Genomic DNA, 16,558 nt, shown 5'->3' on the forward strand with positions numbered 1-16,558 from the left:
TATACTACTTCTACTGAGTACGGCAATACCACATGTGTGGCACTTTTTTGCAGCCTAACTGCGCTAAGGGGCCCAAAGTCCAATGAGCACCTTTAGGCTTTACAGGGGTGCTTACAAAATTAGCACCCCCCAAAATGCAAGGACAGTAGAGACACCCCACAAATGACCCCATTTTGGAAAGTAGACACTTCAAGGTATTCAGAGAGGGGCATGGTGAGTCCGTGGCAGATTTCATTTTTTTTTTTGTCGCAAGTTAGAAGAAATGGAAACTTTTTTTTTTTGGGTCACAAAGTGTCATTTTCCGCTTACTTGTGACAAAAAATAATATCTTCTATGAACTCACTATGCCTCTCAGTGAATACTTTGGGATGTCTTCTTTCCAAAATGGGGTCATTTGGGGGGTATTTATACTATCCTGGAATTCTAGCCCCTCATGAAACATGACAGGGGGTCAGAAAAGTCATAGATGCTTGAAAATGGGAAAATTCACTTTTTGCACCATAGTTTGTAAACGCTATAACTTTTACCCAAACCAATAAATATACACTGAATGGGTTTTTTTTTTTAATCAAAAACATGTTTGTCCACATTTTTCACGCTGCATGTATACAGAAATTTTACTTTATTTGAAAAATGTCAGCACAGAAAGTTAAAAAAAAATCATTTTTTTGCCAAAATTCATGTCTTTTTTGATGAATATAATAAAAAGTAAAAATCACAGCAGCAATCAAATAGCACCAAAAGAAAGCTTTATTAGTGACAAGAAAAGGCGCCAAAATTCATTTAGGTGGTAGGTTGTATGAGCGAGCAATAAACCGTGAAAGCTGCAGTGGTCTGAATGGAAAAAAAGTGCCTGGTCCTTAAGGGGGGTAAAGCCCACGGTCCTCAAGTGGTTAAATGAGTGCACATTAAGCTATCCATAACCCAATAGAATACTACTCAACCACGCAGAGCAAATATAATGGTGGAGAGCTAAGAATACAGTAAGGAAAAATACAATAGAAAGGAGGAAGAGAAAGAAAAAGCAAGAAATTGAGACAGAAAGAACACACCACCTTTTTTAAACTACAGTTACCATCCTGCAACTTCACCTAATCTGAAAGGTCAAGCTACATACTCACCTCGTGAGCCAGAAAGGTGGATCCCAGCAACATCCCACGATGACGAGCACCCCCCATCCATCTTCCTGGCAGCGGGTAAATGTGATGTCACACAGCAGGCGTGAACAAGACTTCAAGCGATCGCGGTATTTTGCACTGTGTCATTTGGGGATCTTAAAGAAGTCATCAATCAAAAAAAGCTCCCCCGCTCTACTTACCCGGTGCTTCCTCCAGCCACTTGCAGGTGACATGTCCCACCCTGACAGCTCCACTCGCAGCCACTGGCCCGAGGTCCCCGGCAGTGCAGAGGCAACCTCTTCTAGTGCGCCTGCGTGAGCGCCGCTGTCAATAAAGTCCACGTTGTCCACAGTGCACTGCGTAGACGCAGTCGGGGGGCGGTTCAGGTGCGGTGGCAAAGCGATTTGGAGTGTATAGGCATGTAGGTAGCCAGGTACAGGGTATCTAGGTATAGTTGCCCCAGTATAGAAAGTATAGTTGCCCCAGTATAGGGAGTATAATTACCCCAGCATAGGGAGTATAGTTGCCCCAGTATAGCTAGTATATTTGCCCCAGTATAAGGAGTATAGTTGCCCCAGCATAGGGAGTATAGTTACCCCAGCATAGGGAGAATAGTTGCCTTAGTATAGCTAGTATAGTTGCCCCAGTACAGGGAGTATAGTTACCCCAGTATAGGGAGTATAGTTGCCCCAGTACAGGGAGTATAGTTACCCCAGTATAGGGAGTATAGTTACCCCAGTATAGGGAGTATAGTTGCCCCAGTATAGATAGTATAGTTGCCCTTAGTGGCGGCCGCTTCCTCTTATATTCCCCAGTTGGCCCCTCTACTCAATGCTCTGTCTTCTGCTTTCACAGCAGCGTGTCCCACGGCTGTTGTGAAGAAGAAGGAAGCAGGACAGTGGTTCACCTGGTAACGGTGATACACATCGCCGCTACAGGAAGCCGCTCTTCTGCTTCTGTCTCTTCATGGCAGCCGCAAGACACGCTGCTGTGCAAAAAGAAGACAGAGTATGGAGGAAATGGGGAGGGGTGCGAGAGGTCAGACCCGCGGACCGGCAGGAAACAGCCCACGGACTGGCAGTGGGCCGCGGACTGGGGGTTGGGGACCCCTGCTCTAAAGCCATAGCCATACCAGTGTAAGATGGACTGTGAAATTGAGAAATTTAATGAACCACCTTTCCTGATTCAAGTCTATCAATTTATTTGAGCTTTGACAAAAAGGTGTGAGGACCTAGGACATTGAGTTCAACATCCCTGGTCTAGATGGTCAATCCTAATTTAACAGACACAAGGCTAAAAACCCTAGATTAACCACAAATCTTAAGGGCCTATTTCAACTAGCCACGAATCACAGATGTTTCCTACATGCAGTGATGTGCGGCCCCCAAAAAATGCTACTGGCTGTAGATTTCCACAGACCGCATCCGAATCCCTATAGCTTGAACAGGGTATGGCTATAACGACTCCAGTTCGGAAGCAGATGCGGCACCCAGGTGAAATAGGCCTGTAACGATTGGTGTCAGCACACAGAGAGAATCTGATTTCTTGATGATCTGCAGAATCATCAACAATACAGATGTATACTTGATTATGGATGATCTGCAGAATCACCAATAATACCAGTATGACTAACCTCTGGACACCTATTGAAGTGTAAGTGTTTGGTGTAACTGTAAGATATCTCCAGTGAGGCGGGAGACACAGGCAGCTCGGCCAGCGACCACCCGAGGGGCAGGTGGCCCTCGGCTGTGCAGGAACTATCTCCTTGAGAGAGGGGATAGAGAGAACCTGGCAACCAGTGATACTTGGTGATCTGATAACAGACTGTACTGCAGCCAGGGGACTCCAGGGGAGTAGAGGGCACTGGCTGCTTAGCAGGCCGGACTCTCTCAGGAGCAGGAGTCCTAGTAGCTAACTGACACTTGGTGGAATGGTGTCACAGCTAGTACAGACAGACTGAACACTCAAGGGATGAGTGACAGCCTGGAGGGTCGGGCAGGCCAGGTCGGCAACACACGAGCAGATAAGGTACAGAGACAGAAGGCTGATTCGGTAACCGGGTACAGGCAGGGTTTGGCAACAGGTAGGCAGATATGCAGAGGTACAGAATCAGAAAGCAAGAGAGAGGTCGACAGAGCAAATGGTCATAACAGATATAAAGCACAATCCTAGTCTGAGGTGTGAGGTCCTTGGTCTCGACACCCAGGAACTAGTCTAAAGAATAACTCAGCAATGACACAGTAATCCTAAGCTTGGGTGTGAGGTCCTTGGTCTCAACACCCCGGATCTGGTCTAAAGTATAACACAGTAATGACACAGTGATCCTAAGCTTGGGTGTGAGGTCCTTGGTCTCAACACCCCGGAACTGGTCTAAAGTATAACAAGAGCGTAATCTGGCTAAGTGTGAATTCCCAGGTCCACCTGGTTCTAACACACTGTGGGATCTGACTGAGGTCTGAGTGCTCACACGTAAGTATTTGCAACGGCAGACAACCAGAGACTGACCAGCAAGATCTATATATACTGCAGCACTCCTCAGAGCCGCCCTGCACCACTCAGCCAATCAGTAACTGCGCTGGGATCAGCTGATCGACCTGATCAGCTGATCCCTCTCCTACTGGCATAAAGGGCCTGCCTTCTAGCGCGCGCGCAGCTCTCCATCTGTGTGCACTAGAAGGCCCAGGCAAACCAGACGCATGCTGCGGTACGGAAACCGCCGGTCTGAACGCGGAGACAGCCGCCCCGCTGCCAGACCGCGCGGCGGCATCTCCGCTATTCATTACAAGGCCCTAAGCTACACTGTCCCTCCAAGATACTAGGTCCTATGTTGACTGTTTTTTTTTCTTTTTTGTATTAAAGGGCAGGTAAATTCTGTGGCTTTCGAGACTTAACTCAACAACCTCAAGCTACATTAAGGTAGAAGCTATTATGCACTCCAAGCAGCAGCAGATCATCTGCAATATTTCAGTAAGTGAAATGGCTATGGTATGGGAGAGAATTCATGTCAACAAAAGTGAAATGTACATATCCAACAATTGGTAAGGGCTTTCCGTCAAACACACCATGAGAAAGCAGCCCCAATGGACAAATGGTGGCTGGCTGTAAGGGGGAGGGATTGGTTCCTGTATGGGCAGGAGTTCTGGCAAATGGAGATATACCCCAGCATGCTCACTGGTATTCACCGTGATGTTGCGCTCAGTCCACACTCCCTTGTTAGGCCGCTGAGTATACACAGAGACAAGTCCCAGTCACGATAAAGAATGTACACAATAGTCGCGCCAGCTATCCGCATCAACACTTGCAATCCAGAGACCCTTAAAGATAAAAACACAACAGACCGATCCTTCTCATAGGCCTAGTGCTCACCGGAGCGTTTCCGCTGCGGTTTGCGATCTGCTTGCGGGTGCGGATCCGCTAGGGTAATGTATTTCAATGGGCTGGTGCACACCAGAGCGGGAGGCGTTTTGCAGAAACGCATACTCCCGGGCTGCTGCAGATTTTGGATTGCGGATGCGTTTCTGCCTCAATGTTAAGTATAGGAAAACCGCAAACCGCTCTGAAAAACGGCACTTCAGAGCGGTTTGCCAGGCGTTTTTTGTTACAGTAGCTGTTCAGTAACAGCTTTACTGTAACAATACATGAAATCTACTATACCAAAACCGCTACACAAAACCGCAAAACGCTAGCTGAAACGCTGCAGAAAAATAAGAAAAAGCGTTTAAAAATCTGCTAGCATTTTGCGGATCTGCTAGCGGTTTTTGGTGTGCACCAGCCCATAGTGAGTATTGCCTCATCAGTACACCCTTGTGCATAAACACACACTGCGTAAGGGAATAGATGCTGTCACCAGGGTTAAATGGGGGTTCACCCCCCCCCCCCTTTCTTTCCCTGCTCATCAGAGAGATTCTTTACAGTTCTGTGTATCATAAATGTCCATGCTTACTAGACCTAAAAACACCAAGAGATCTTTCATAGCATAAAACCGCTTTAATAGGCTCCCAATGGCCCCCAAATAAAAACTCCGTACATAAAAATTTCATACATCATAGCATAACACAATACCACATCGCCGCCGGCTCCGGTCACCTCTCACATGCCCAGGCTGCGTCTCTCCCGATCAGTGGTAATACAGCATGCGTCCTCCAAGCTCCGCCCTAAGAGCCCCTGATGAGTCACAACCCACGTGACAAAACGCGTAGGGCGGAGCTTGGAGGACGCACGCTGTATTACCACTGATCGGGAGAGACGCGGCCTGGGCATGTGAGAGGTGACCGGAGCCGGCGGCGATGTGGTATTGTGTTATGCTATGATGCAAGAAAGTTTTATGTATGCAGTTTTTATTTGGGGGCCATTGGGAGCCTATTAAAGCGGTTTTATGCTATGAAAGATCTCTTGGTGTTTTTAGGTCTAGTAAGCACAGACATTTATAATACGCAGAACTGTAAAGAATCTCTCTGGTGAGCAGGGAAAGAAAGGGGGGGGGGGGGGGTGAACCCCCATTTAACCCTGGTGACAGCATCTATTCCCTCACGCAGTGTGTGTTTATGCACAAGGGTGTACTGATGAGGCAATACTCATTATGAGAAGGATCGGTCTGTTATGTTTTTATTTTTAAGGGTCTCTGGATTGCAAGTGTTGATGCGGATAGCTGGAGCGACTATTGTGTACATTTTTTATCATGCTCACTGGTATGTTCTCAGGCATTCCCCCTTGCACATCAAGGTGGGACCCACGCATCAAGTAAGGGAAAAACCCTAGGCGCCCCACACGAGGGCCACTTTTGTTAACTCTGATCACCTCTCTGCCCATGAGAGTGTGGTTTTACAACTCATGGTATTTGTTGTGCCCTAGTTTTCCTGACCTTAGCTATCGTCTGTTCCCGCTCCATCCCATGGCTTGTTGCTGATTCAAATTTGTCTATCGCCTACCCTGATTTAGAGGCATAACTAGACTTAATATGGCCCCCCTGCAAAAATGATAGCATGGGGCCCCCTTTGTCCCCAAACCCCACAGGATTAGGAGCCGGCAATTGGCAGCAGAGTGTTCTGCAGTGAAACAGCTTCTGGAACAGGAAATAATGGCACATGGTCTTCAGGCGTGAATGGGGAGGTTTCTTTGCTAACTGGCTGCACTTGCGATTGGGGAGAGGGTGGTGGAGCCTCTGGGCCCCCCTGCGATGGCAGCGGTCGCAGGGGTGATTGCTACGCCCATGCCCTGATTACTGCCTTCACCTTCAATGTGATACGCCTTCCATAAGCCTGATTACTGACTACAGTATTTGCTGCTTGCCCTAACTGATGTTTGACTACAGAATCTTGCCCACCTTGAATCAGCATGTATACAACTACAACCAAGACTGTAGTTGCCCAATTTCCTCTAAACATATACATTTGGGTGCCACAATTTGGGTGCAGCCGTAGGCCATAATGTGGCTGGATAGTTCTTTGGCTCTGACACAGGTGACCTGGGCTTTAACCTCTTCTTGTTCCAGCTCCTATTTAGTAGGAGACATTGGGCAACACACTGTAGCACTGCTACTGCCTAAAGAACGTGTCCTATTGGCTGCAGATATAAGTGTTATCTTTCTTAAAGAAAACCTGTACTGAAAATTAAAAGTCAAAATAACCACACACAAGTCATACTTACCTGCTGCATAGTCTTCTCATCAATCTCTTTCTCCTCTCCTGTGTCCTGTTTGTCCACTGTGATTAATGGAATTCTCCGTCCTCCATTTTGAAAATGCCCATAACAGCTTCCTGGTCAGCACACAGTTAAACTGTAATATCGACCACTTGAGCCATAAGGAAACATGGACACATCAGTTCTTCTCTCAGCTGTAACTGACAGCAACTGATATATTTTAGTTCTGACAAAATGTTGTCAGAACTAGAAGGGATCATTGTCAGAAGAAAATGGTGAGCTTCTGAGAGGAACTGATGGCAAAGTAGTAATGTAATGTTGATTTGAAGTTAACTCATGTGTTAATTTTAGATAATTTTACTCAGTACAGGTTCTCTTTAAGTTGCACTATGGAAAGAAAGTACCGAAGTCTAAAAAGAAATAAGGTTTACATTAGGATTTAATTTAAAGGATAGTGAAACAGTTAGTGCCGAGAGCGCTGTCACCCTGTGCCCACATTTACCTTTTTAACAGGTACGCATTCTATTAGGTAACGGTGTTGCAGCCCTTTGCAGACGGGTTGAGACCCCTATAATCTGACCATAGCTGCTTATTAGAAGTTGCATCTCGTTTAGGACGCACTGGTGACGACCTAGTGTCATGCACAAGCTGTCTGCTAGGTATAAATAACATAACAAAAAGTAATAGTTCCAGCCCTACTCTGCTCATCATTAATATATATTTACTATCTAAAAAATATACAATGTACAATGTATATATTTCCAATATATATATTTATGTATATATGTATATGTATATTTTCAATATACAATGTATAATTCCCTCTCTTTTCTTTTGCAATGACAATGCAGTTAGTGGGACGATGTCCCTTCCACCGTCCCTGAGCTCCACGTTGGACAACATGCGCAGTACGTACCTCAGTCAGCGCTTGGAAGCAGGAAGTGTAAAGAACACAGAGCCCAGTAGCGAAAAGCTATAGAACATTGGTCGCCATGGAGACGGACTGCACCGTTCCAGCATAAACATAAAACTCCCACGTATGAAATATCAACGCTGTCTGGTGGTATATGCTAAGAACTCACACATTGTAAAAGCAGAACACCCCAGTCTGGGGACGCGTGTGGACTCATCCACTTCCGGGCAGCATAAGATTATCCGTATGGCTCCGAAAACAGCTGCTGATCAGCTGTTTAGGAGACTCGGAGGTTTTACTGCGCTTGCGCGTAGTACACGCAGGACGGGCATGGTGACGTGAGATCCGTGCGTGATGATGGGCAGGTCACGTTGATGAGGAAGCCCGTATAGACACCTCACCTGGTTCACACTATTAGGTCTGTCTGCGTTTTGTAGTTTACCCCATCTCCTATCGCATACTCGGCATTATGTTCAAGAAGCTGAAGCAGAAGATAAGCGAGGAGCAGTCACCTGTCAGGAGCCTTGTCAGCCCTCAGCAGCAGGTAACCATTTCCATATCCCACTTCCTTTCTGTAAACTTGCAGTCAGTGTGTACAGGCGGTAAGTGGCACATGCACACTAAGTGAAAAGTGTATGGCAAGGTTAACTTTCACATAGTTGTGGATTGGTAGACAGAAAACAATGCTGATCAAATTTATAGCATTGCTCAAATGCTTACATGCTGCTATGTTCTTACAACAACTTTAGGGGACCCAGGAGGAAACCTCACAGGCATACCTCCCAACTTTTTGAGATGAGAAAGAGGGACACTTAAAGGGATTCAGAGATGTACCTCAGCCTGGAAAATGAAAAAGATGTTATACATACCTGGGGCTTCCTCCAGCCCCATGCGCTCTGATCGATCCCATGCTGCCGTCCTCCGCTGCCCGCATCTGCAAGAACCGGGTCCCGTCATCGGAGCCAGCTACGCAGGAGACGTGCGCCCTCTACGTATCTCTCCAGCGGCTGCTGCAGAGATACGCAAAGAGCGCACTTCCCTTACGCTTAGGCTGGCTCCGACTGACGGAACAGCGGGGAGCCGGTTCTCGTAGCTGCGGGCAGAGGAGGATGGCGGCGTGGGATCGATCAGAGCATATGGGGCTGTAGGAAGCCCCAGGTATGTATAAAATCTTTATTTTCATCTCTGGTTCCCTTTAAGCCATGCACTGTCACACCCCTAGTCACACATACCATAAAGATTTCATAAGAAATATGTTGTTTTATAATTCAAGCCACACTGGTCCTTTCTATCCTGGTTCATTTTCCTTCATATTAACATTTTAAAATTAGTAATATATCAATTTAAAGGATGGGAATAATGTTTAGAGTCAAACACATTTTTAGTAGATAGATAGATAGATAGGGACAGGGCTTCCAAAGAGGCACTGTCCTTCCGAAAGGGTGACAGTTGGGATCTGTGCATAGGTTTTAGTATCCTCATAGTGTAGACGTAGTTCATTACAACCTATTGGAAACCTAACCGTTCCATTCGTTAAGGTGCTGTTTACCCTATCACATTAGTGGAATTTCCCTATGAGGATTCTTGATGGGTCCCCTAAAGTAGACTAGTGACTTTCTTTATAGTTCTGATAGTTAACCCATTAGCAACTTCAAATACATTTTTTTTTTTTGAAACTGCTGGTGCACTCTAAACCTCTGCCAGCAAATCTTGTTTGGCTGCCTAGTGTATCCAAATATGCGGGCAGCAGGGAGCAGTTATAGTTACCTGTTCCAGGTGGCTCCACCTACCCGCAGCTCTGAGCTTCTAACTGATTTTCTTGGTTCCAATCACAAGATGTGATTGGGATCCAAGAGCCCATGTCATCCCAGCCAGGTCAACATCTGCAAGGAGTTGTATGTTCTCCGTGTCTGCGTGGGTTTCTTCCGGGTACTCCTGATTTCTTCCCACATCCCAAAAACATACAGAACCACTTCAGCACCACAGGGTTTTTTGCTTAAAAACCAGAGCAATTTTCACATTTCAGCGCTCCTCCCATTCATTCACCAATAACTTTATTGCTACTCATCAGATGTAAATGATCTATATCTTGTTTTTTTTGCCACAAATTATGCTTTGTGAGGGTGATATTTGCTTTTAGTAATTATGTTATTATCTGTGCATTTTAAAGGGAAAAATGAGAAAAAAAAAGAAAAAATACACTATTTCTCCATTTCCATCCACTATAGTTTTCAAATAAACAATGTTACCATAGGTAAAACACACACATTCTATTTGCTAATTTGTCCTGGTTATCTCAACATTTAAGTAATGTTCCTAGTACAATGTATGGCGAAAATATATTAGTTTCTGGTTTGTGTTTTTTGTTTTCTCATTGTACTCTATCAGTAATTAAAAGCCCTTTTCTTCATGATTAACAGTAATACACTCTCATGGCATACATATTTTAAAAGCTAAGTCCCTAGGGTAACTATGTATTCTCTTTTCAATGCTGTCACTTTTGTTGTTTTTACAAGTATTTATTTGGGGGTATAGAGTACATGAAAATTACAGTTTTATTGCTTTTCATTCAGTTTTCCGGTAAAAAAAATCACATGACTTATCCCTCAGTTGTCAAACACCACAAAATCTATTCTCTCACTTGTCACGGTTAAAATGATACCCTATATACATAATTAGATAGCTTATTGGGCATACAGCACACTGTTTACCACAAGTACGCCTATCTACTCCCCTGAGCCCCAGGTAAAGTTCTGTGGGGAGTAGATAAGCGTAGCAAGGGTTTCAAAGTGGTTATGGCTTCCCCCTAAATTGGCCCTAGACTATGATACATACACTTCACAATACATACATAGACATATTATTTATTTATTTATTTATTTGTTGTATTTATAAAGCGCCAACATATTACGCAGCACTGGACATTAATTTAGGTTACAGACAATATTTAGGGGTGACAAACAGCAATGTGACAATAGGACTATAGTAGGGATTAGATTGTGAGCCCCTCAGAGGGACAGTTAAGTGACAAGACAATATACTCTGTACAGCGCTGTGGAAGATGTCAGCGCTATATAAATACTAAATAATAATAATAATAATGCCAGTGTTACAGCGCCACCTGGTGGTGGAAGAGGGGTGATTGAAGATACTCTTCTACCACCGCATGGCGCTATAACTCTGACTTGGTCTCCTGGATCCAGATCACGTCATATCATGTAATTGGAACCGGTAGGCATGTCGAGGTTACATCGCTGTCGTGGTGGAGGAGAGAGGAAGCCAATACAACCATTCGGACAGGTAACTATAAAAGCTCCTTCCTTCACTCTGCATAGCCTGCCAGGCTGGGGAAGGCACAGTTCACCAGCAGCAGAAAAAAATTGGCCTTGCAGCCAAATACAATTTTACTGGTTGCTGAAACGTTAAAGCAGGCTTTCTCAACCAGGGTTCCTTGAGGGCTCTGCAGGGGTTCCTTGGCATCTTCCCCCATTGTGAGGGAAGTATAATAGAGCACATCAAAATAGGGGGTACTGTAAAAATAAGCACTAAATTGGGGGTCAGAATAATAATAAGCACAGTATGAGTGGCAGTGTAATAGGAGTTAGTAAAATTTACAGCCTCATCTACTTTTAAAGACCATGCCTTTGGAAAACGGGGTTCCTCAAGATAAAAAAATTGTTTGCAGAGGTTCCTTGAGATCCAAAAGTTATTTGCAGGGTTCCTCCAGGGTTAAAAGCAGGGCTGTGGAGTCGGTCCAAAAATCCACCGACTTCGACTCCTCAGTTTAGGATTCCACCGACTCCGACTCCTCTAATTTGCATATTACAATTTTGTTGATTAAAAGTATGTAACCTGAAATTCGTCTCTTAACTGCCAACGCTTAGGAATTTTACAAGACAACTGAAGTGAGAAGGATATGTAGACTACTATATTTATTCCCTTTAGACTAAAACTAGTCCTTGGTAAGAGTACTTGTAATAGGTACAGACCGGAACAAAGAACATCTATCAGGCCCTAGGCAATGTAACTGTGGGTACATGTAAGAGTGATGTGCAGGTACTCTGCAGGGGAATGGGGAGATTCTTCCTCTATTACACATTCTTCATGCACAATCTGAACAAGGTTTATGGGTGACAGACAACACCTCTGTGTTCAATGTGCAGAGCATTCTCAGTGGATTCCCTGCAGCTCTGTGGGGAGTGCATATGTAGAGTATAGTACTACTGTGTAACAAAGTAAACCTGAGACAGATGAAATTAAAGTTTTTATACATACCTGGGGCTTCCTCCAGCCGCCTTCAGGCTAATCAGTCCCTCGTTGTCCTCCTCCACCACCTGGATCTTCTGCTATGAGTCCAGGTACTTGAGCCAGTCGGGCGTAGTGCACATGCACACACTCCGCCGCCAGGAGCATACTACACCTGTGCAGCACTATTGCGCAGGTGCAGAATGTTCCTGGCTGTGGGAGCGGCATGCGGCCGGACTGCGCTGACTGGCTGAATTACCAGGACTCATAGCAGAAGATCCGGGTGGTGGAGGACAGTGAGGGACTGATTAGCCTGAAGGGGGCTGGAGGATGCCCCAGGTATGTATAAAACTTTTCTTATCATCCTTCTCAGGTACCCTTTAATTTGTAGTCACCAAACCAAATTTTAACAACATATCAAATTATTTGATTTCATGAGCAAAGAGAGTGTGTACATTTGCATAAATCAGAATCAATGCAGAATTATTTCCATCTCATTGACCATCTCTATTAGTGACACAGCTACACATCAGGCTTTATTCTTACAGCATAGACGTTATTTAGTATATATAAGAGATTCCTGTGTACACATCATATATACAGTCACAATCAGATATGTATATCTGACCTTAAAAATACGGGGACTGCTTTATTGAAGCAGCACAAGTAACTCATTTTGATTGGTTTATTTCATTTTTGTGGACTAAGCACAGCTATTACTGTATATATACATTTTTAATGACTATTATCTGAGAAATAGAACATTTTATCATATTTTCTATTTTAATTACAGTTACAAATTCATTAGGAGTCGGTGCATTTTTTCCCAACTCCGACTCCAGGCACCCAAAATTGCCCGACTCCACAGCCCTGGTAAAAAGGTTGAGAAAGGCTAGGTTAAAGGATATATTCGGTGACTGAGGTTAAAACAAAAAAAGTAAATACCTATAAAGCTGCTTGAGCCTTCTAGGTCTAGGATGTAGTCTGCATCCTTCTTTTTCCCCACATTGCATCCAAAAGGTTTGCAAGTGCCCGGACCGGGCCCCGGCCCTCCTCTAGGTCAGCATTCTTGACCCAGAAAGAGAGTTCCACCATAGCCGACTGCACAGTTCACATTGCTGCTTGTTAGCCTGCACAGGTTGGGAGCTCTCTGGCGGCCTCCAGGGAATCCTGCATGCGCAAGCAGCTATGGCGGAATTCTCTTTCCAGGTCGAGGATGCCTACCGAGGGGAGGGGCCCAGTCCAGGCACTTTGCAAAGCATTTGGATGCAATGTGAGGAAAAAGAATGCAGACCGCGTCCTAGAAGGATGATACAGCTTTACTGGTATTTACTTTTTTTTTTTAACCCCAGTCATCCCATAAATCCTTTAAAGAAATTTTATATCTCCTGGATGGTGTAATGGTTAAGGGCTCTCCTCTGCCTTTGACACAGGAGACCGTGCCTGTTCAGTAAGCCAGCACCTTTTCAGTAGGAGACCTTAGGCAATTCTCCCTAACACTGCTACTGCCTATAGAGAAGTGCGCCCTAGTGGCTGCAGCTCTGGCGCTTTGTCTGCCAGGAGAAAAGCGCAATATAAATGTTATTTGTCTTGTCTGCACCCTCTGAATGTACTCTTACCAAGGACTAGTTTTGATTTCTATATAACAGCTGCTTTGCAGCTATTTCCTAAGTTTTTAAAATGCATCTTTTCTGTGCATAAAAAAACAGAGGTACACTGATGCCAATTTGACTGCGGGGGCCTTATTAACGCAGTAATTCCCTTTTGACTAACAGCCAAACAAGAAGCGACACTCACTTCCTTTTTTGGAAATACGAAGGGGCACTGAAGCATATTGTAAAAAATACACTTCCGCGCATGTGCGTCACACCCCCATAATTTTTTACATCCTTGCATCGCCATAGACTTACATGACTTCCAGGTTGCCGCAGCTCGATGCATAACCACACGAATACTTAAGTCTATCCTCCCCTAGGTCAGCATCCTTGACTTGTCTGTCCAAGTGTTGGGAATGCGGCGAAAGCGTCACTTCCCGCGGTACTGTGTCAGTATGAAAGTCTCCATAGACTTTCATTGCCCTGTGGTGGAATGCGGTGATTTTAGTTCAGTGTGAAAGGGCCCTCACGCTTAAAAGTTAGAATGCCCCAACAATGGCCTCAATTCACTAAGCTTTATCAAGCATTTATCGATAAAACGTACAATAAATCTATAACACCTTAGTGAATTCAAAATTAGTGAATTGACGCCATTGTCTGTTTAAAGGGGTTCAGTTGGGGAGGGGGGGTTGAAAATAAAAACGGACACTTACCTGGTGCTTCTATCGGCCCCCTGCAGCTGTAATGTCTCATGCCGTCCTCCGATGCTCCGTTCTCCGCAGCCGGTCCCAGTGTGATATTCGTCTAAGAAGACTAATAGTGCTCGCTCCCGCACGCATCATCGGGGGCTTACTGTGCAGGCGCAGTACACAGTCTAATGAGACGGCGGATTAGACCGGGACCGGCGGCAGGGAACGGAGCACCGTTGGAGGACAGCATGGGACATTACAGCTACAGGGGGCTGATAGAAGCCTCAGGTAAGTGTCCATTTTTATTTTTAACCCCCCCCCCCAGAACTCCTTTAATTTCGGACCAAAGGCTCTGGTCCCTTTTTAAAGTGGGATTGGCAGCCATATAATCAAATTGCATGTATCCACTGCTCTGTATTTATTATGCAATCTACAACCTGACTCTGCATTGCAAGCATTCTAAGTTAAAGAGAACCCGAGGTGGGATTTAATTATGTTAGTGGGGCACAGAGGCTGGTTGTGCACACTAACACCAGCCTCTGTTGCCCCATGGTGTGCCTCCAGGACCCCCCTGCGCGCCGCTATCCCCTCCGCAGTGCTGGCGACACACAGCGTGTCGCCAGCACAATGTTTACCTATGCCTGTCTGTTAGCGACGTTCCCCCGCCTCCAATCAGCGGGAGGGAAGTGACGCGGGCGGGTAGCGCCGATACAGAGGAGGCGGGGGAGCGTCGCTAACAGACAGGCATAGGTAAACATTGTGCTGGCGACACGCTGTGTCTATTCCCAATCAATTTCATGCTGAAATCAATCAGGAATCAGCCTTGTGACGCAACATTCGCTGCCCTGACGATGTCTCTAATGTCTAATGTGCCTGCCAGGTGCACTATACTTTTCCTGTCTGTGTCCTCTGCTGGCTCCGGACGCAATCCGCATTCACGCTCCATGTGGTTTCCAGTGTATATTTGGCGTGTGTGTGACGCCACACATGTGCCCACGTTACTCCGGCTCCTTGTTATCATTGCACACCCGATCAACGGCGGCCCGACATCTTGCAGCATGTTTGATACATGCCACCAATTTCATCCCAAAATTGGTTGCATCATCGATCGTGCATGCTTTTGGCGGCGTTGGAGTGTGGATGTCAAAGCACCCTCTAGAAAAGACACAGGAGACAAAAAGGGAGCCAAATGGTGTGGTGTGTCAAGCAAGTAGATGGATAAAAAATGGTAATATGAACTACTCACAAAGGTGGGTTGCAGAGGGGCAACCGACTATGAGAAGCAGATGGAGACAATTAACCCGACTCCACTCGGGGAGGTCATCGGGGACCTGGGTGTGGTCGCTGTCCTTGAAACACAGGAAGCAGATCCTAACCGCGGTGAACCACGGATGCTCTGACGTGTGGCGTGTGGGGGTATAATAAGCACTATTTGGGTAAAAGAGGCACCCTGTTGTGTGATAAAAGCATTTAAGAACAGTTTAAAAACAAGGAGATGAGGTAGCTTACCTCAATGACGAAAAAATCTTTGTAGTAACAAAAGATTTTTATTAGTGATAGCACAGGCAACGCGTTTCGCGGGTCTGAGCCCGCCTCCTCAGGCCAATAACCGTGCCAAACTGAATGAACAGTCCAGCATAGGGGGCTGAGGAGGCGGGCTCAGACCAGCGAAACGCGTTGCCTGTGCTATCACGAATAAAAATGTTTTGTTACTACAAAGATTTTTTTTTTCGCCATTGAAGTAAGCTACCTCATTTCCTTGTAGTTTTTAAACTGTTCTTAAATGCTTTTATCACACACCAGGGCGCCTCTTTTACCCAAATAATGCTCTTGGCGGAACAGATTTTCATCTGATTTTGATAATTGTTGAATCAGATGGCTGAGCGGCCGCCAAGTCGATAGATATATGGCCACCTTAAAGGATAAGTCGGAGCTTCATCCAGCCCCTAGAAGTGTGTAAGGTCCCACACCGTGGTTAAACTGTCGGCCAGGGCTTCCAACCTTCCCTCTGGTAAATCGCGACCTGTAGTTAGCGGCTGGATGAAGCCTCAGGTGAGTAAAACTTTTTTTTTTTTTCACTGCTCGTATGTATCCTTTAACTTCCCTGGCGGTAATCCGCTCTGGGTAGAAAAAATGAGCCAGGATTGGTAGTGAACATCTATGCGCTGCAGCCTTACCTGGGTGTCGCGCGTGATCTGCACTGTCCAACGGGACTCTAGACGGCTCACCCTGGCCACCGGGATCCCCATCTCCTCTCTTCTTCCTGAATCCCGGTGGCCAATCAGCGGCTATATGGAGTGGCGTGACGTCATCGGGGGCAGTGCTTCATTTTAAAGTGGACCTGAACTCCTGCACAGG

The 16,558-nt window shown here is 45.6% G+C and overlaps 1 protein-coding gene across 1 annotated transcript in view; it reads left to right on the forward strand.

Annotated features, from left to right (window-relative positions):
* Positions 1–16,558, forward strand: part of GOLGA4 (golgin A4) — a 227,626-nt gene that overhangs the window by 12,911 nt on the left and 198,157 nt on the right. Inside the window, 2 exon segments of the mRNA XM_068236570.1 lie at positions 3,978–4,085; positions 7,610–8,215. Coding sequence (XP_068092671.1) covers positions 8,141–8,215 — 75 coding nt within the window. The 5' untranslated portion in view covers positions 3,978–4,085; positions 7,610–8,140.

This window comes from Hyperolius riggenbachi, chromosome 5 (genome assembly GCF_040937935.1).
Source record: "Hyperolius riggenbachi isolate aHypRig1 chromosome 5, aHypRig1.pri, whole genome shotgun sequence".
Classification (NCBI taxonomy): domain Eukaryota; kingdom Metazoa; phylum Chordata; class Amphibia; order Anura; family Hyperoliidae; genus Hyperolius; species Hyperolius riggenbachi.